Source organism: Xylocopa sonorina, chromosome 5, assembly GCF_050948175.1.
Source record: "Xylocopa sonorina isolate GNS202 chromosome 5, iyXylSono1_principal, whole genome shotgun sequence".
In the NCBI taxonomy this organism is placed as follows: Eukaryota; Metazoa; Arthropoda; class Insecta; order Hymenoptera; family Apidae; genus Xylocopa; species Xylocopa sonorina.
The window spans coordinates 2,213,807-2,235,184 of NC_135197.1; the positions used below are offsets into that span (position 1 = coordinate 2,213,807).

The 21,378-nt window shown below is 32.5% G+C and overlaps 2 protein-coding genes across 4 annotated transcripts in view; one reads left to right on the plus strand and one right to left on the minus strand.

Moving 5' to 3' along the window:
- LOC143423752 (trace amine-associated receptor 9) overlaps positions 1-14,265 on the plus strand; it is a 47,551-nt gene extending 33,286 nt beyond the window's left edge. For all 3 annotated transcript variants that reach the window (XM_076895298.1, XM_076895299.1, XM_076895300.1), the window contains exons 6-9: positions 3,848-4,102; positions 9,992-10,091; positions 13,515-13,643; positions 13,739-14,265. In XM_076895298.1, the coding sequence (XP_076751413.1) occupies positions 3,848-4,102; positions 9,992-10,091; positions 13,515-13,642 (483 nt within the window). In that variant the 3' untranslated portion in view covers position 13,643; positions 13,739-14,265. The remainder of the gene's footprint in view (positions 1-3,847; positions 4,103-9,991; positions 10,092-13,514; positions 13,644-13,738) is intronic.
- A 4,118-nt stretch (positions 14,266-18,383) lies between these two features.
- Positions 18,384-19,859, minus strand: LOC143423531 (nurim homolog). Its single transcript, XM_076894917.1, has 3 exons — positions 19,637-19,859; positions 19,027-19,507; positions 18,384-18,805 (listed from the first exon to the last, which is right to left on the minus strand). The coding sequence occupies exons 1-3, from the start codon at positions 19,767-19,769 to the stop codon at positions 18,682-18,684; spliced, it is 738 nt and encodes a 245-aa protein (XP_076751032.1). The 5' UTR covers positions 19,770-19,859; the 3' UTR covers positions 18,384-18,681.
- Positions 19,860-21,378: the final 1,519 nt, after the last annotated feature.

The following is a 21,378-nucleotide window of genomic DNA, read 5'->3' on the forward strand; positions in this document are numbered from 1 at the left end:
AAAAATTACAATATCGTATTCTATAAGAATAGTTTTTTGTCATTCCCAATAATTTAAATGAATTAATCTATTTACTAATTCATATAATATTATTCCACTTTTCTACGCTTTTCATTCTGTATATTATCGGCGCAATATGAATATTAAAATTAAATGGAAGGAGCATTTAATTCATTATCAAAGAATAATAAATGAAGTTCAATTTTCCATCTGCTTTTCGATTTAGGATCCATCATAAATGCAATTCAAAATCACTTGATGAGAAATCGCCGGGCGTTTCTCCGAATTATAATTTTCCTAATCGGACTGAATTAAATCTTTAATAAACCAGTCTATCTGATCCAGAATTTTCATACAGTTTTATCTATAATCCCGTAATCCTGAGCAATGCATAAGGAAGCGTATTTGATTCGAGGGCAAAGAGCGTGATGTTTTACATTGCAAATGAAGCGAACGGTAGAAATAAAAGGAAAGGGAAAGTTGTGGGCGAAGTGGGATGAAGGAAAGAACGGAAAGGGGTACAAGGTGAAAGGATAGAAGGAGGAGGAAAAAAGTGGAGGAAATCAGGAAGGAGTAAGAGAGGAAGGATTCATCTAAACGAGCAGATCCGTAATCCTTTTACTGCTGCGCGATGAGAGGCTTTGACGCTGACGAGCTTAGCGCTTTGGACTTTCAGAACCGTGTCAAGCTGGTCTAAAAGACGAGTCGCCTAGACGTCCTACCTTTTAGACGTTAAGGTCGTCTTAGTCGATGCTACGAATGTCTTCTTGGTTCTTCTTCAATCGCGAATTAATAATAAAAGTCCGTCCAACGGAAACAATTGTTTCGAAACGAATTGTTTCATTTTTAAGCTTATTCATTTACAGAGAAGTATTCTATAACTTAAAACATTATCGTTAGTAATACTTATTAATACTTAATATTGCATACGATGCAGTAGATTAATGGTGCTTTAATGTCAAACAGAGAAATTTTCCCCATGAACTTGATTATTGTTGTTCTCTATTAAAATAGATTTATTTAACCACTAAAAAAAATCGAGACTGTAAATATTCGGAAAAAACGTGTAAATATCGTAAAACACGTATATTTGAAAGCAGATGTATTTCATTAATTTAAAGTGCAACGTGTATATACGTACATATAGGTGTATCCCAGCATCACACTCTGTATTTAAATTTACAACCCGCTAGATTCGTACTGAAACGTGATTTTACGATAACAGCTGTCAACAATTTTTTTTCACGAAATTGATAATTCTACGTATTTCCTACGAGATAATAATTTACTTACAAGCTACGTGCTCGTATAATATAAAATATATTATGGAATGTGTTGTCTCTAATAAAAGTATTGTCATCTAGTTTGTACAAATATTTTATGAAAAAAGGACTGTCAATTGAAGCTGCGGTGTATATAGGACATATAACAAAAACCATATTAGGCGATTAGATCATACGATAATGGATTGTTAATCATAAATCGACTATAGTAAATGATTTTTTCAATAAAAAGAATAAATTATGTATTAAATCTACTTAAGAAAATCTTTAGAGACATACCAAAATCCACGTTATGGGATAGTTAAGTGAAGAGGGTTAATATAATATTTCCTCCAGAATATAAACTTGCCAACGTAAATGATGCATAAGCGCACACCCTGTTCAATTTGCACGTTTAGTACCTATAGAAAAATTCACGGATAGTCGAAAATGTCGACTGCGAGAGAGTCGCACTGTGATCGTTCAGGAATGAAAAATTCACACGCGTACGAGTATCTACAAAGAAGTCTGTATACCGAGAACGTCAATAGAAAGGTGCATACGAATCGCGGAAAAATCTACATGTCACAAATGTCCATAAAAAAAAAGTCCATATAAAAGTCCATATACGATCAATAAACGTATATATACAGAAAAATGCACACGTACATATATATATGTATATAATACCTACCATGAACGTTCTAAAAAAAAAGTTGATATATACGCTATTCAAGTGTCAACAAAACAATGCACACACCTGACTGTAAGACGCGTTGCATCGAGATGAAGCAAACTCTATTTCTCTTTGATATAATAAAATATTTTCGGCACAACGTATTTCTTAATAAGCTTAGGACTTTTTTTTACGTATAGAATGAATGACCGGCCATCAACTTGAGATCGTCAAAAGAGGTTGATTTTTGTAAAACCGTACTCACGATCAACCAAATAGCTTTCCCAGAATTTCAACTCAGTGGCATCACGTGTAATTAATCGTGGAAAAGAATATTGCGAACATACAGAAATAGTCATTTGATTCAAGTGATTCATCACTGAATCAAATGTTAATCAATTTATTCTCTTTCAGATTACTTATTAAACATCTTTATCATATATATATATATTGCATATTAGGTTGTAACCTATAAAATGTCTGATTTTTAGGATTAACTTTAGGTGCATACAACTACTTTAATGATCAATATTTTTAATCAAAATAACAACCATTAGATTTTACACACTTTTTCCAACAAGTTTCTAATTTTTTAATTTCATTTTTATAAAAATCCGGCATTCTAGTATTAATAAATTCTTTAACGGTGTCTTCAACGTTTGCTTGATTCCTGAAGGCTTTTTCTTTATGACGAAATGATTTAAATGTTTAAAAAAATGAAAATCCGTCAGTGATAGATCCGACGAATACGGAGAATGAAATAAAATTTCCTAATTTAACGTGTTCAACTTGTGCACCGTTGTTTGTCACACCGGCCATTGACCACCAAACTGTAAACATCGTCTTTTTCATATGTGAGGCTGGCCTCGGATAATTCATCCGCATCTAACCATTGGACAGAATCCATTTTTCATCGTATGTAATAATACGATCCAAAAATGGTTCACTATGATTTCGAATCAGCCGATCTTGACAGAGGTTAGATGCGTAAGCAAAGCAAGTAAAAGCCGAATATGACAAAAGAAGGTTTCTCCCTACAGTTACGTATAAAATATGTCCAACATTTTTTATGTATTTTGTTCAAACAGAACTTGAAGTATTAATGAACAAAAATCAAACATCTCATATATTACAACCTAACATTGTAACTAAAATATTTCATATAACGTTCATATAAAATCATATAACGTTTATTGAACGTTATTATTTTACAATCTTCCATTTTTCTTTGACGCAAGCTTCGCACAGATCCCCTCTTTCTCTCCCTCTATTCAATTCAAATTATGGCACATTCATACGTAATCAGTGTCGCTCGTTTTCGTCCACATTCATTCGTATTCGCTCACGTCAGTTTAGTGGTGGTCGTCAAACGTGGACACACGATTCAGCGAGCATTTACATTCGCCCGCGTCGCGTGTCTTCACTGCCGCCCAAGTGGCTCGGAAACGTTCACGTGAACCACTTGCGCGCATCTGGCGGATACTCGGGTTTAACGAACGAGCTAACACTGGGTAAGTGCGAACAATTCGCGAGACACCTACCTTCCCGACTAATTGTCACAATCCAATCTCGACACGGTGTCGAGACGACGCCATTTAAGCGGGTATTACTACTACAATGGACATATAAGTATAAATGTACAGGATGTGGCAGAACGAGTAATCCAATTGGGGATTTTATGCGTAAAAATGAATTTCGAAGCTAAGAGTGAAATCATTTGTTCGTGTCAGATTCAGAATTGAAGTAAATAAAATAGGCATCGAAATTAATAGCGTGAGTTACTATTTGCTTGAACAGTTTGAATGATTTTGGTGATTTTTCAATACTTACATTATTCAGCTTCGAATCGCATATTTTCATTGGGACATGGATCGAAGGGTGGATAAATGAACTCGTATTCACATTTCAGCTTGTGGCCCACGAGAGGCGACTGTCAACTTCTGCCTCCCGTACAATGGCTGCAATGAGTTTAGGATTCATTGTTATGGTCACACCATGGACGATTCAGGAAGTCGTTGCAGCTTGTACAGGAAGCAAACCACCGCCGTTCCTCGACTTTCTTGCTACGTGGCTCGCGCTCTCCAACAGCTTCTGGAACCCGTTCCTCTACTGGCTGCTCAACAATCACTTTCGCCGTATTTCAAGAGAGCTTCTCTACACTAAGGTAAGCGTAACAGATTTAAACAGACACCCTGTAAGCGAGACCATAATCGATGCCTCGATGGGAAAATTTCGCATCTCATTAACTTTTGTCGTATGCGTTCATTAGATAGCTCAAAAGGGGATGCAAAATTTGAAAAATGAAAAAGCACAAATCAACAAAATATAAAATATTCTTTTTCTAGAGTGTTTTAATTTTAAACTGAAGGTAGTACTTTATCATAACTATAATAATATCACTCTCATTGGTTTCCCTTGATTTGTCGATTCTAAATTACACATATAACAATTTATGAAACTGATTAAACAAATACTTTTCTGATCTATGTAATCGGGTAGCAAATTTTAATTTTGATACTATTTTTCATTAAACGATGTATCCTCTCGTAAGCGCAGCTGATATTACAATAATATATACGACAGTTTTGTTATAACTGTACAGTTTTTAAATTTCTTTTTTCAACTTGTAAAACTATAATCACTCTTGACTAGCAACCTCAGTAAATCCATCAAACTTTTCGACACAATTTTGTAAAAAAAGAAGTTACGATTCATTCACTTATCATTAATGAATCGCTCTAAGGGATAAATAGATTCACGTAAACACAAATAAACTCAGCTTATCCCGCCTCGTTGATTTTTATGCCGTTTACAGTGGCTTGTACGCATACGCATTAGGTATCGATTTAACTGTACATAAACCGGGTGTGATAACGCAGCTTTTACGAAAAATATTATTAAACCAGTTGTGCAGCTCCTAACGAGATCGTATAATACAATATGATAGAATTACTTGAACAATCAAATTTCATGATGGTAAGTAATATTTAACGTTGAAGGCAAACGATTCCACACAAATGAACGAAGACCAAAAACAAGTTTAAAGTTCCTCGGAAAACCAAGGTGGAAGAAAACAAATTTGATTTAGCACATTGGGTGTAGCACAATATGGTGGCAAAACTGCGACGGTAGATTCAACATATAAAAATAATGAAAGAAGTTTCAGATATACGTTTGTTTTATCTGACCTTGTTCTCGAGTTACAACCATTTCTATGGTCTACGAACTACCTTCATGTCTCATAGAAATGGCTGAAAGTGGCCACCTCCATCTTCAATGTGACCCTCTAAATGTCTTATCATATATTTGTTGGAACCCTTCAAAATTGCGTCGTGCAGTTGGCATTCGCTGGCAATTTATTCCAATATATTATTAAAAAGTGGGAACGTTATCTCCCGTTGTATAGCAGACCAAAGGCTTCCTGTATCGCCATAAATAAGAAATCCGGAAGACCTAAGTCCGACGACAAGGGTAGTAAATTATTTCGATCAATCTATTTACTTTAGAAATTGTTTATGCGAAATTTATCTATATACCTAACACGTATGAATATTTTGTAATAACAATCGCACATGGTGCACCTCGCAGCTAGAAAAGGGTGCAACGTGAATGCACGTATGCAAGAGGAACGTATGGCCAGCAGTTTTGTGCGATATCCAGTTATGTAAATTTGCGCACGGCTGCGAAACTGTGTTATGAAAATCGCTACCTGGAACATATAAATCATGTACTATAATAAATCTCTATATTGTGCGAGTTTAATTAAAAAAATTCGTAAAAGAAATATAAATATGTATATTCTTTAAATAATTTAATTAATTTTTTTTTAAACATGTATTAACCACTTAATGTGATTGTATCACTCATTCCTGAGAAAGACTAAAAAGTGGCTTGCAAAAAGAAAAATAGTGAAAAAATCGTCGACTAATGCTTTATTACTTTTTTTTTATTTGTTTCGTATGTGTTATTAAAAGCAAATACTTTTAGCGAAACAAGAATAAAAACGTGTCGACATAAGATAAAACTTCCAACCGGAAATTGGAAGTCTCAGGCGTTTATCGTTCCTATTAGCATTGTGTCACAGTTGTGTTCAAAAGCTGCAGAAACGCAACCTACATTCAACAGTGCTTGTGTGGTAACGTTCTCTGATATTCCGCTGGTATTGCACCTGAGTCAGATAAACCAATGGTATCGAGTTATTTTTTATTTACATTCATCCCTCGATTCACGTGGTATGTTCAGCTCCCGGCTTTCCATCCGACAAATAATTTCTACGTTATACTATGTTCAATTCTTATGTATGGCTCAGTTTTATACGGTCAGAAAATTGCCTTTTTATGGTACACGTGAATAATCTTTTACGGTAAAGCGGCGATATTGTACCAATGACATATTAGAAGCTGGTTAACTATACAGAGAATTACTATAAATAATAATTTCACATCTTTGGATTTTCTTATAAACTGTTGGTATATAATTAGTGATTGAAAAATTGAAAGTGTTAGCTCAAGATGGAGTATTCTTTAAATTTCTATTAATACGTTCAATTTTGCAGCATTGTAGCTCTGTAATCATACGGTTCAATGAAAAATGTTTGAGACAAAATTTGAAACGATTATATCCTCTAAATATATATTTAATATAATTTATTTTTAATTTATGGTATACCGATAAGAACGTTTTGCAAAAAAAAATAATTTTGGTTGCAATTCTTCAAAGTAGCAATAACGTTGCTTTGAGTTTGAAAATATGTAAAATAAACTAAAAAAACATGACCTTCTGCAGGCAAAGCCATCATGCTATTGGACTATAAGGTGTCTGATACATTTGTGAATTTAAAATTCATTTTTTAATAGTTTCATTAGTTTTAACATCTATTTTGTAATACAGCATTATATATTATTATTTTTCATTGCATATTTCAAAATAGTCAAGTAATTCACTAAAGTAATTATAACAATTTCCGGACCTATCTTAAAACATGAAAAACAAATTACTAAACGTTTATAGACGTCTACTATTGCCACGTCCATTGTGATACGTAACAAAGTGGCGAACTGGACGGGTGGATGTATAGCAGAAAAAGCGTCGGTAAAACGGTTACCGTAGGAACATCGTAGCAACGATAAAACGTGACGAAAAAATAAGATTTATTTGATCCAATACGCGTTAGGTGAAACGACTCGTTCCCAATACTTTCTGCAATTTAACGACCCTTTCTTCTCCTCTACGCTTTTCATCCTTTCGCCCTACCTACTGTTCACTGATTCAGCATGTCCCCGAGATACGTTATGTTGACCCTCGCAGCGCCGGTCATACATCTCCCTGCTTCGACTTTACAGCCCATGAATTCCGAAAAGCTCGTTGGTGTCCCGTAAATTTTAATCCTGTAGAAACGCACGGTGTTGTTCCACCACAGCCAATCTGTCTATACGCGTTTGCCTATCGTTTACTACAATAATTAGTCGATAGTTAATTGTTAACCCTCACGAAACGACGTAAACGTCTAGACATCGGTTCGAGACACCCTGCCCGTTTAATCTAACCATCCTGTTGAGTTGATTAAGGTGACTTTAGCCAGACGAAGCTCGTTTTATCGAAAATAAATGAAAGATTGTTTTTTTAAATTTAATTGTGTTATTTATATGCACGGAAATGATCATTAATATTATTGATACCCCTTTCTTGTTCGTTAAATTATTTTTCATTCCTTATAATAAAACATTCGGTACACCATGAGAATAAAATCCAGAGCTTGATTAAAAAATGTTTCATTGAAAAATGTCACTAAATATTGGTGATTGTTCAATATACGTTGTAGCCACTTCGTATAATGTGACATTTTATTATTACGCGAATAAATCACAATGCAAATATCAATACTATATATAAATGAAGTATAAATGTATTTAAATATGGACATTTTTGATTAAAAATGTATTACAATATATGACAAATTGGCAAATTAAAATAAATAAAGACTCTAAAATTACGTTTTTTCGATCAAGGTTTTAAACAGATTAAATTTATCCAGTCGTGAGTAAATTCACGTTCTATATGATAGATATCTTTCTCACATGCTCGCATCGCACGTTAACATTAACAACGAGGGAATAGTTTAATTTGGATGACGGAAGGTATAAGACACCGGTTGAAAACGAAAGACAGACTTTATTTAATGTTAACAGGATATTTCAAATAGTAGAGGTGTGTTATATTAAAAAAATTATAAGAATCTGCTCTGTCTGCTTCGAGCATACGCTTTTAATAGTTTTCATAGGGCGTATACCAAAGAATAATGCGCGCGGATTGGTTTCAGCAGGAACCGAGGAAGAGTCTTCTTTGATTTTATTTGACGAGCCATTTTTGAAATGAATGTGCTTTTTTAGTTAGAGAGTGCTTTTTTGGCTAGAGAGCTCACAGGTAGAAATTCACCCCTGTGTGACGCACGGGAGAAAAATATCGGGTGTCCCGAACTAACCGTAGCGGGTAATAAACTTGAAGAACACCTCGACTATAGCAATGAAATATAATATTAGAATATAATATTTGGTGCATTATAGCATAAGATAAAACGGGAATTTTAGGTAAATAACGGCTCCTTATTTATTATTATTGCTACGGTTAAATTTGTATTTTAAATTATTTTATACCAGGTATAATGAAGGAAAAATCCTTAAAAATGGCTATTGACCGATGTAATGAAATTTTAACGTAGATTGAATTATGCTTGTTAGTTGCAAAAAAATTTAAACCGAAAAAAATACAAACTTTTAAAAAATCGTCAAATCTGCAATTTCAATGCGTCACATTAGCTAAACGAATTTTCATTAGAGAAGATAAATTTGAAGGCAGAAAGTATCCTAGTTTTATAAAGAAATATGATTTTCCCGGAACGAACATTTTTTCCCTGCTCTTAAGGTTACCTATATAAATTGTCGATAACTTACCGTAACTTATAAGCATGGTCAAATTTACGAGGAGGACGACAATTTGATTTTCAAGCTTTTACGATTTAGGGTCACTCGACGACGGTTTCTCGCTTTGAGAATCGCAGAGGGGATGACGGAGTCGATATTAACGAGTCCTTTTCAGCCGATATTAACGGGGCACTACTGTAGCGAGCAAAGATATTTTCAACTTAAACGTTAAACATCTCGTAACCATTTACGCGCCAAACCATATATGCGTTAACTTTAACGTTCGGAACCTTTGCCTGCCAAGTAAAAAAACAAATTACAGCACATGTATTTAACTACGGCCAATAATCTTTCAGTCCATTTGCTACAATAAGAAAAATTTACTTTTGTATCAGTCGTAATAATATATATAAATTTCTACCGTATAAATAACAGCGAGTCAGATTTCCCAACATTTATATGTTAAAATTTTCAAACAATTAGCAGCGTTGTAGCGATAAAGAATGTTAAATTACTTTCCAAGCTTATTCACAGAACGCGCGGGTGAGAACAGCGAAACTATTCCGTGAGGTTATATAGATATAATAAAGGTTAAAGATATTAAACGTGCCAGAGTAAACACCGGTGTATGTTACATTACCAACGTGGATACATCGCACTTTACGCTATGCGAATTCCTTTCGGTAGATAGGAATAATTCAGCCTAAAGAGGGATTTGGACACGATGCCCTTTATCCCCGTGCAGCTACAGGATCAAGCACTTTACCCTTCGTGCTTATTCCCAGAATTGTTCACTTTGCATTGAAATCCGTATATATTTATATTCGTATTTACATAAGCAACGATAATCCCGTTCACACGATAAATTAAGTTTACGCCTCTTGTCTCCAACATAGAAGAAATATCTACTGGTTTCAGAAAATATATTACCGACACCTTTATATTATTTTGTGATGAAATGAACGATAACTATTAGCGGTAAATGACGTTAATGTTCTACTGATACACAGTCAAGATAAATTACACTTTGAAAGTATATTCAATATGTATGTTCCTTTAATCGATGATAATGTCCAGTATTTTTTTGCGGGGAAACTTGCAAATAATTTGAATTTTTCTGATTTTTTATATAGTTACTTTGTAGATCAAAACCATTGGGACCGAAACAACACTGTTGTGCGACTAGCACGGGTGGTCTCGATGTCTGCAGTATGGCAGGGATTGACTTATCAGGTATGTGGAGAAATGTACTATTTGTACTTAATATAATGTAGAATAAAATTATTTCAATTTAGGTATACATTAAGACGTTTGAAAAAGTGATATTTTTAAAAATTGACAATGCATCGCCAGGTCCGTGCCATTCATTTGTATTTTTACACAATTTCGCTCACGAAATGTGCAACATTTCACGCGGCTGGCCAAAATTACTCTCCCTAAATTACACTTGCACCCATCATTTGCATACCTCGTACATCAACTGAGTAAGTGCAAAAGTTACGCGCGCCTCCATACCATTTAATTTGCTAAAACGGAATGTACGTACATATGTATATCGCCTCAAATTTCTACCTTAATCGTAGCTAAATTTATTAGTATTTAATTACATACTACGTAACGTTCAAAACATTAATGCATTGTTATATACATAGATCGAACGTTAGAAAGAAATCGTTAAAAAAGAATTTTTATAACTAAACATCAGTTTAATTTTTCCAGAGCATTAACTAAGATAAGGATTATGATATACAGGTATATAGCTCTCGTATCTAAGCCGTGGCACTATTTTAAAATAAGATTGAAGAAGAGATTTTCTTAAGGAGAGATATATGCTTTCGGTTATATGTATGTTACGTGATGTATGAATAGGCTATTTAATAAAACCACGAGTCTTCTTACCCATTAATCCATATATTATTCAGGTTAGATGGAAATACGAGTATTTAACAAGATTTCGCGAAATCCAAAGAATTTTGTACATTTTTGGAATATATTTTTATATGTAACTTTAAAAGGTTCCATCGAAACTGACTTTGAATTTATTTTATTTTAAATTCTCCGTGCGCGGTCTATACTTCCATTCCTGTAAAAGGCCATTACCGAACTTGGCTTCTTTCGAAAAGTTACGAGGCACGCCATAATAGCTTTTCCTACAAGTAAAAGTTTTACGAAGGTAATGTTTACTGGATTCTTCAAAATGTATAATTTCAATCTGTTTAACTGGTGCATTATTTACCAGCACATTGGAAATGTGAAATAATCATTCAGAATATTTGAATACAGAAAGGAATCATGCATATTAATAATAATTATCGTCGAATTTGTTAAACTCTTTACGGTGGAACTTTGTTTCAATAGAAAATTGAAAACTGTTTAATAGCTGTAACTCTTTTAATTATATTAGAGCCGGCCACTTAATTTTGCTTTAACGAAAGAACTATTTAATTCAATATTCTTGGTTATTTAGTTACAATGCTTAATTCAATATTTTCATTATTTGAAAATTTAATTACCCTAATAAGCAGGATTTTAATAAGAGAAATCCGTATAAAGTTCAATTTAGGTTAATTTAATTTACCGCCTAATTAGCAATATGAATACAGTTTGGCACAGTTCGATTGTATGAATAGTCAAAATTGAATAATGAATTTTATGGAAAAGTCGTTCATGTTCAGCGGTTAAATGGAACTGATTGTTATTAGAGACCGCTATAAATTTTCGTTTATGGACGGCGCACGAGAGAACGTAGTCAGCTCCAGTAATGGAGGCTATCAAAAGGCTGGTTTATGTTACTGTAATTAGCTCGAAACATTGATCATATTAGAATGTCCCTCGTTCTTCAAAAAAAGATCACATCGCATAATGGTCAAACTTTAACCCACAGTGCATATCAACGTTTAACAGCTTTGATTTCTTCTTTTTTTCTTTATTTTTATTAAAATTAATACAATTTATATTTTTATCGAGTAAACAATAAATTAATACCTAATATATGCGTATCGTTATTTTAAAGGATGGATAGAGAATGGTGTTACATTTGACATGAATGTTGCAGCAATTAAATGTATCATTAGTTATTTACGAACTATTACTATACTCTACTAAAGTATATATGTTTGTACATAAAATTTTATGTATGAGTTTAATGACAGTTTTCCAATATATCCCAATATACATGTTTCCAAGCAATAAAGCAGAGACTGAATAGTTTTCGATCAACTATGCGAGAGAAGCAAATAATACCTATATATTCATAGAACAGGTCTACAATGTCATGCACTTAAAATATTTCACTTTCGTACTGTACAGAAAATGGTTGTTGTAATATTGATTTGTTACCTTTGTAAGAGGAATATTTTCATTAAAAACAATGGCACTATTCGCATTCTGAAGTACACGATTACATTAATCCAATAATAAATGCGATAGCACGACGTTTGGGGAGGCACACGATCGGCAAAGCCGACTCAAAAAGGGTTGTTTTTATGAGTTTACACGTATTAAAATGGCCAACATTTATCAAACCGCATATATATCTTGAAAACAATGAAATTTCCCTCCAATTTGTACATAATATTCGCAAATATTAATTAAAATTGTATTATCTTCGCGAATGGAGAATAATGTTATTACTCTGAATGGTTCACTTCTATTTGTTAAATTATAACGATATTCAACTGTACCACCTTGAATCGATTATCGTTAGTTAAGTATGATTTCTTCACTGAGTATAGTTTCATTTAATAAATTAAAATACGCATATCGCGTTCATTTCTTTATCCACTTTTTAATGTAACATTTATGCTTTGCACAGTACTTTATAAGCTGATAAATTATTATGATTATGGACGTTCTTTTTCCTCATTCGAATAACATTGATCAAACGCTCTGAAGCTTGCTGGTATGACATAGTGATGGCAGAAAAAACTAATGGCTATGAATATTCGTCGATTTTTTATGTGGCTTGATAAAAGTGAATAAAGGTTACGATAAATGGAGAATGATGTGGAGTTTATGTAAAAATAATGTGCGTGAGTTTATTTGAGTGCCATAACAGCTGAGATCAAAGAATCGTGAATGATATGTACATATTGACCATATTGTGGCGTGTGTACAATGTTATTGACAAATTTGCTCGATCAATATTATTATACGAGCCGCATTGAACAAGTAGTTGAAGTGCCATATATTATAGCTTTTATGGATCCGTCCTGGCCAGAATTTTATAGTACCCATGAATTACAAAAGTGAAATATAAAGAAGAAATTAAACAGTATATATGAGCATTTTTATAAATTTCAATCAAAAAGTATTATACGAAATAAGAATGTATTTAATAATTTCAAATTATACAATAAGTAATGTAGATGATAATTCATTTATAAATACATATTGCATAAAAACAGACAAATTTTAGTAATCCATATAGGTCATCTATGTTTCCTAATAACTATGGACGTTATTCAAACATTAAATTGTTAACAACCAAGAAATGATCCAAATTATATCCCAAAATGAGGATTTTGCAACTGCTCGAACCAAACTCCTAATTGCAATAATCAACATCTACACACTTACATTTGCTCGTTTACTTAATTTCTATCCCATGTATTATATGTATTGTATTGTAAAAACACAAACGTGTTCTTTTTTTAGGTTTAGACCGTTGTTCAATAGATCGATGTTCAATGGCTCGATGCTCCTCTTCTTCATTAGCCAACACACCGCCACCACTTCCTTGGGAAACTGGACATGCCATACGCAATGACACTGCGCCTACGTGAGGTATAGAAATATACACGCGCTCATTTCATAGCGTACGTTACTTTATACTATTTAACACGATTAATTTCCTCTTCCTCTTCCTTTTGTTTCTTCAGTTAGGGATGCCGCCACGCAAACGGAAGACATTGGATCTCCGACGCATGCCAGTTAGTACAGCGTGGCGGCACGATGGCATCCGGTGATCCGAGATCTTGAACCGCAACAATCACCGCGATGTCACTTTTTCCGGAACAATTCGTCTTCGTTGGTGATGGAGTACTCTTTTTACAACGAAGGGACAGACCGCGAAGAAACTGCGCAAATCCGACAGAATCGCCGATACTATTTGGAAACAGCGCGCTTTAAAAGCGTGCCAGATTTGATTCGAGACCTCGAGTTCAATTGACATGCTATCCGCGACGAGTTACGTTATTTATTGTAAGCATACCGTGTCACGGATAACGATTCAGGATTAAACACGCTCGTTGATGAACGTTATATAACTTCCTACTAATCGAAGGTTTAAGGTTTTTTTATTATAGATTGTATCGATATTTAATCGAGAAAGCCAGAGTATATCGTATTGGAAACTAAGTGTACGATTTTTCATAATTTGAGTTAGAGCGTAAACACATGTCTGTAGTGTTAAGTAAACATATAAGAGTAATCAAACAAAAAGTAATAATAAATTAGGCGAGTTATGTAGTTGTATCAGTTTTAATGCTCTTTTGTAATTTGGCTTAAGGTATTGGGAAAGTGAAAGGTTTTTCATATTATTGTCTGCCGTGGAATTATTTTATGCAATTGAAGTATATGTCATTATTTCTCAACGGTATATCAACATAATAATCGCACAAATTATGCATATATAATACAATAGCATTTAAGAAATTGCAATAATATTTTTATTAGATTCAATTCATCTGTTATACTATATATATTTCTTCTCTTTTAAAGTTATTATTATATATACTTAAAAGAATTCATTGTAAAGCAGTTGGCATAGAAAATTATATTAATCTTTAAAGAGAACTTATTTTAGGATTCAATTTAAACAATCCATAATACAGTCTCAATATAATAATTTATTGATATTATTTTCGTTTATTTTCTCTTAAAACAGGAATTTTTAGACATACGCTGATCTAAATTGCAGAAATTATTTAACTACTCAAAGAAATATATTTTAATTATATTTTTGTGTCGTGCTTAGAAAATCATACGATGACAAATACGATTAAAATTTTATTTTAAATAATATCTGCAGACGAAACTACTTTTCGTATTACTTAAAATTCTGTTAAATCAATCAAATCGTTTATGATTAATATTATTTCAAAGAACTTCAGCATTTATGAAACCTTCTATATTCCCACCGTTCAATCTAAATTCCTTTAAAAAATTTTACTTTTGCTCTGGCAAATTGTACTTATGTAGTAGAGTTACTTTTTTTATTCGAAGATATTGAGGTATACTCGCCTGCGTGTATATTGCGCGTGTTTCATTAATTTGTTGCAAGAATAAAACATTTAGTGAGAAGATATTTTATGATGTTATAAATTGTACGGTACGGAAGATGATAAATAAGTTGATCGTTACCGTTATTACAATACGCTGCCCTCTGCTACATGTGGTGGTGAAGTATAATATAATAGTCTGACCATTTGTAAATCGAATGTAACGTCGACGCATAAAAGTAATGATGCGTACAGGAGATATTTGATTATATTAAATAACGGAAAAACGGGAGAAGTTACGGAAATTAGAAGATACTTATTGATGTACCATTTATAAAATAGATGATTCAAGGACTGTTGTATAAGCTTGAAAAATCGTTCTTATAATAGACACTTATTCGTATAAAAAAATTCCTAAACCGTGGACATAGCCGTGCGATGTTAAAATAGAAACGTAATAGTATATCTGTGTACATCAATATTACATTCTGCAACGCTGTATAGTATAAGTGTTTTACGAGTGAATGAAAAGCGACACGGGTGAATCTCTTAGGGAATTGCGAATGAAACGGTTATATAACTTACACCAATAACATTGTAAATAAAGAAAAAGGGAAAGAGAGTTAGGTTCGTGCAAATTATGCTTCTAAATAGTTTCCATTATAAAGATTTAGGAGTAATTCTAATGGTACATACATATTTTGTATCATTTTTAATAAATGAGAGATGTCCAACTTGTTTTAATTGTACATTTAAAAATTAATCAATATTTCTGTTGATCAGAATATTTCGGAGATGAGTGGAAATATAATTACGAAAATAATTATAAATTCTTGTTTATGAAACTCTTGTGCATATAGTAAAATAGTAACAATTGTACCATACTGTACAATATACAGTAATTGCAAATGTCGTTCATTACAATTCTTTTTTTTTTTTAACGTGAAATGTTTTGTAGTATTATATTTATATATAGGTCGTATATATAAATGTCAATATAAACATATACGGTAGTACTTACCGCATTATTGAAAGCATTATGATAAAGAATTTAGTACGTTACCCTTTGATCAATTTTTCTTAATGTTTCTAGGTCTTTAGCGAATATCTTCTTTTTTTATCGTTTACTGTGGCTTACACCTAAGTTTTGTATAATACGTAGTTGAATAGCTGTGCTTAATTCTGCAACTGTAGTAACCAGACGATCAGGACATCTTAAAAACCTCTGTAAGGTCTTATTAAGGGTTTAAGTGCATTTTGTCTAAACATCGGATTTTAGAAAACAGAATGTCTTAAATGTTTACAAAACAGATGTAACGGCGTGTGAAAACGCATACGAATTATCTCCAATGTTTCTCGAAAAAATTATGAAATAAGCATCAAAGATTAATTATGAAATGGACGTTTGTAAGACGTCCTGTATTATCTGCACTGATAGAGTATAATATTACGGTTCATTTTCTAAATAATTAACGATGATTTACATATAATAAGAAAAGAAATGCAATGGTGAATACGTTTAATCGTGAAAGAGATAACTTTTTGAATAAATCATACCTTTAGGTCCATGTTGTTGAAAAAAAAGAAAAAAAACGAGAAGAACAAATGAACGATTGTACATTGATCTTCCATAATATCACGATACATTAATGTATGTAACCATTGAATTGTTGTTGAAATATAAGAGCGAAACACTGCCTGTTGGCTTTGCCAACAATGTGAAAGCTCCTCCATACCGATATAATGAAACATTTGACGTTGCCTCGAGCACAAATAGCTCCTTATCAAATAGGGCACAAATCATTTTTGTATCGAACAAGACAACGCGTATCAATTTTTGCGTAATCAAAACCCTAGTGTAGGTACGACTAGTGAAATGCCAAATGCCGATAATTATATAGACAAATTACTTTTTAGTAGTGAAATTAATCATTTTTAAGTCATTACTTTACCAAAATGATTGCCTTAATCGAAGGAATTTGTTATGGTATTGGTAACACAGATATATGAGTAAATATAATCAATCTATACTGAGGAAGCAATTTGGATTTAGTAGATCTCTAAAGAATTCAATTTTATACGGAAATTTACAAAAAGGTGGATGCATCTTTGACGATCGAAATTTTGAAGATCTGATTTATTTAAATTCACCTTTACATTGCATACATTGCAAACACGTGCTGTATTAAATAAAAATTTAAATATTACTTTAGCAAGTAGTTAATGAAAATATTGTTACAATATTATTAATTTACTTTAGGAAAACATGCAGTAAGATATTTCTTTAAGTAATAAAAATTGCTTTGAAAATTAAAAAATACTTGATATATATTTAAAAGAAATTGTTTGTACCACGATTGAGAAATTTCGAATTATATGAGAGTAACTCCTCAATATAAATTGAGCATTATCAAGTATATAGACGTGTGACATTAATAATTAATATGAGGTGTATGTGCGTAATTTGTACAAACGTAGCTATACACGATATTGTTTTCTTTACAGTATAAAATAAGGGAATTTGTAATGATATAAACAAAAAATGATCGCAGGTCGGTCGATACTCTTATTACATACATACGTATATTATTACCTATGAATTTAGTTGCCCTAAAAGGGGTTGTTCATCATTGATCCTCTGATGGATCAATATTTCTTGTAAAAGAAAAATATACATTCAAATCCAGTTAATAGAGTTTATATATTTCTTCATTTTTCTTTAAATTATAATATTTCATATAATCTTATTCATTAAGTATTGCAATTCATCCTCACAAACTTTTTTATAGATAAAGAAAGCTCACAAATAACAGTGTTATTCTAACAAAATTAATTTTATCTGTATTATCCTTTAACTACACAATTTCTTTAAATTTATGGTATATAATATATTTTAATCTCACCGTTTTCAAATTTGAGCTCACTTTAATTCACAAAATTTTACTTACTCACTTCAAGAGCTTTTATTCAAGAAAAATACACATTAAAGTTTTCATAAGTCAATCAAAGATATTCTAACATTACTATACATACGATATGATAAGTATGAACTGCAAGTGGTTTGCTGCAATATCTGTTTGTACAGCCTCTAAGGCAGTGCATAAATAAATACATATACACTTATTTAATGAATTTCCAAATTCACTAAATAATTTCCAACTTATTTTTTCTTGTAAATGATATAAAATCTGTAAACTCTTTGGACTATATCACTGAAAGTTGATGTGCCATCTTTCCTAATCAATATACTGTTAAATACTATTTAGTAAGTAAAATTTTTGAGTAGTGTGCTCTATAACATTCAATGCCAAAAACATTTTGTTATTAATCATTGACAAATTTTAACTTCTAATTATTTTTACTTTGGTACAGTTATTAATAAATGCATGTTAACAGTTATTTAAATATTAACATTCTGTAACTACAATAGGTCAACACGCACTCTTTCAGTTTTATAAAATTCTCTATACCTATATTTGTTATATACATACTTTGCAGTATAAAGTTCTTATATAAATAAGTGTTAGTTTGACTGTAAGTATACAACCTAAATGTAATGAACACAGCGGCTGAAAAAGTAATACATCATGTATTAATGAAGATCAGAATAATTCTCTTCGCTTTCTCTTTACAAGATTAGCATGGTAACTGTAATCCTCCATATCGATAGTCCATGTTAAGGCCATATAAACTGTAAGTATTGAAGCCAATAACAGTCTATCTAACCTAAAAAGAATTAAAAAACAAAGTCAATAGTATTTATACTTTTACAAAAACTTTGAATATTATAATTAGACTATTATAGAAGTGTTTAGCGCACATAGTATGTAGAAATGTATACATTTAAAATAAATTACAAATTATAATACTTTAATTATCCTTATAAAAATATGGATTTTCATAAGCATCCATAATCTAGTTATAACATTATTCCAAGAATATCTTACGTCATGTAAGGATAAATCCATAAAATGATGAGGAATCCTATAAAACTTGGATGTCTCATATGCGAGTAATAACGCAATAAGTTTTTAGATTTTATTGGCGACGGATTTGCTTTGGACGAAAATTTATAGTATACTTGTTTTACTCCAATTAATTCAGATATATCCATCATCAAACAGCCACTGTAGATTACTGACCATGCGAATACATGGAAACCAGTGAATGTGTAGCATAAAATATTACTAGAAGAGGTATCAAGTTTCCATAGTATAACAGATGAAATGATTTCCCATTTGTTAATTAATAAATGGAGAACCATAGCACTAACAACATTATAAATACATCTTTCCATGTAGTCCATACGTAGGTTACAAAATAAATGTTTTACAAAGTCACTGGCCATCAGGGAGTGTTGCAACATAAAAATACTTAACAAAGATGTATTTGTTATTAGGAACCATAGCAATGAATCATTGTTTTCATCTGAAATAGAAGTTTTTCAAATATAACTGATATGTAATTTCTAATGTAAATGTAATTTGTTTACAAATGTTATTGCTATTACTAGCGCTATTATTATTATTGCTACTATTAATTGCGTTCAATTGTTACCTTTGTTTGATGAAATGATAATTTCTTTATTTTCATTATGATTTGATAAAAAATATATCAGGTTACACAAAACATAAGAGGTATACAAAAAGCAAACAGTACAAGTAATTACGCTAATATACTTTACAAACATCTTTGTAAATCAATAAAAAGTCATTTACACAATAAATGGACATTTAATTAGATTGAAATTTTGATGGAAATGTTCTTGCATACGCATCGTCCTATGCGTGCATTTAGTGTGTGTGAGAGATAGAAAGAGTGTTGGCACAGTATACTATGACGTTTATTGCGCGCCTATCCCCTCTCTTGCGGCAGAGCAGCGTTTAATTCGTGCGTAAAGGCGACCATACAGATTTCGATAAACCACAAGAGTATTGTTTCAATTATTTGTTTTCTTTTTCATTTAGTTCCAATAGTTTATTTAATTCTGTTAGTTTATAAGCTATAGATACATATAAGTTCAACAAGTTTATTTTAGAGGTTTTAATTAAAGATTGTTGATTTTCTTTGATTTTTTGATAACATTCGGCGTAAAGAATTAAAGAATGCAATTTCTAACCTTAGGAATTTATCGATTCAAAACCTATGTGCATATAATTGTAAATGTTTTTAGAAGAATTGCAGGTTACTTTGACGCCATTATGGCTTTTATTTATAGTTCATCCGCAATGAATGGAATGCATTACATGTACACGTGTATACATAATTAAGAACTATTTGCGTAGGTGTTTCTTAGACAAGATTACTAGATAACTTTCCGGCTGCCATCAGGCGTTTTAAACTTGTACGGACCAATGAAATTATAGATAGAGAAACCAATGTAGCACCATTCGAACTTATAAAATACAAAAATTTTTTCAAAATTATAAGTTTTAACTTTTATTTAGTGTAATTTTATAATAAATTATAAAATTGTATTTCCAAAGAGAGTTGTTTTAATTTACTAATCGTTACAGAATCTCTCCCAGAACTGATCTCTAAAATTCTTGCACCCTCCGAAGGCGCCTCGTCATCCCTCCTTCGATGGCTTTGAGGCCTAAAACTGCGTGCTTAGAGAGTCGGTAGCAGCCAACGCATCGAAGAACTGCGTTATCCTGCCCCTTGACCGCCGGTTGAGGCTCTGCAACGTGAGAAAGGATGTTCGTTTACATTCGGCCTTCCTGCTATGATGCCCGTCCTTGAGTCACCAAAATGCGAGTGCAGGGACCAACGAATTCGTCGTGACTTAAATTCGAATGAGTAATGTAGGAGATTTGATTCTCAACAATACTTATAAATCTAAGAAGTAAATCTAAAAGACCATCATCCGTTGTTTTCATCGTTCAAGGGCTACTTCCAACCAGAGTACCCTACCATTACGACAGCTAAGTCAATTCGGACAGTGATGAAGCCTCCCCGCCATCACTGCCCTGAATAGCTCCGAAACTTCATGTGATGACAGATCACCCTGCCACCATCATGAATTCAAATCCACAATCGTAACGGGAACCAATCCTCACGATCAACATGACTCAGACGTCGTGTAAACTAGACGGATCCTCCCCGTCGTAACAATAGTGTCTGCGTTACACACGTCGTGTTGCGAGAAAACATTCTCGTCACACCCATGTCCTCTTGTGACGCCACGACGGGTTCATCACATCATCATCGCCAAGCGACTCAAACATTATATCTCGCTAGACGGGCACCCTCGGTCGTAGCAGTAACGCCAGTGTAGTTTACTATGTTGCGAGAGACTC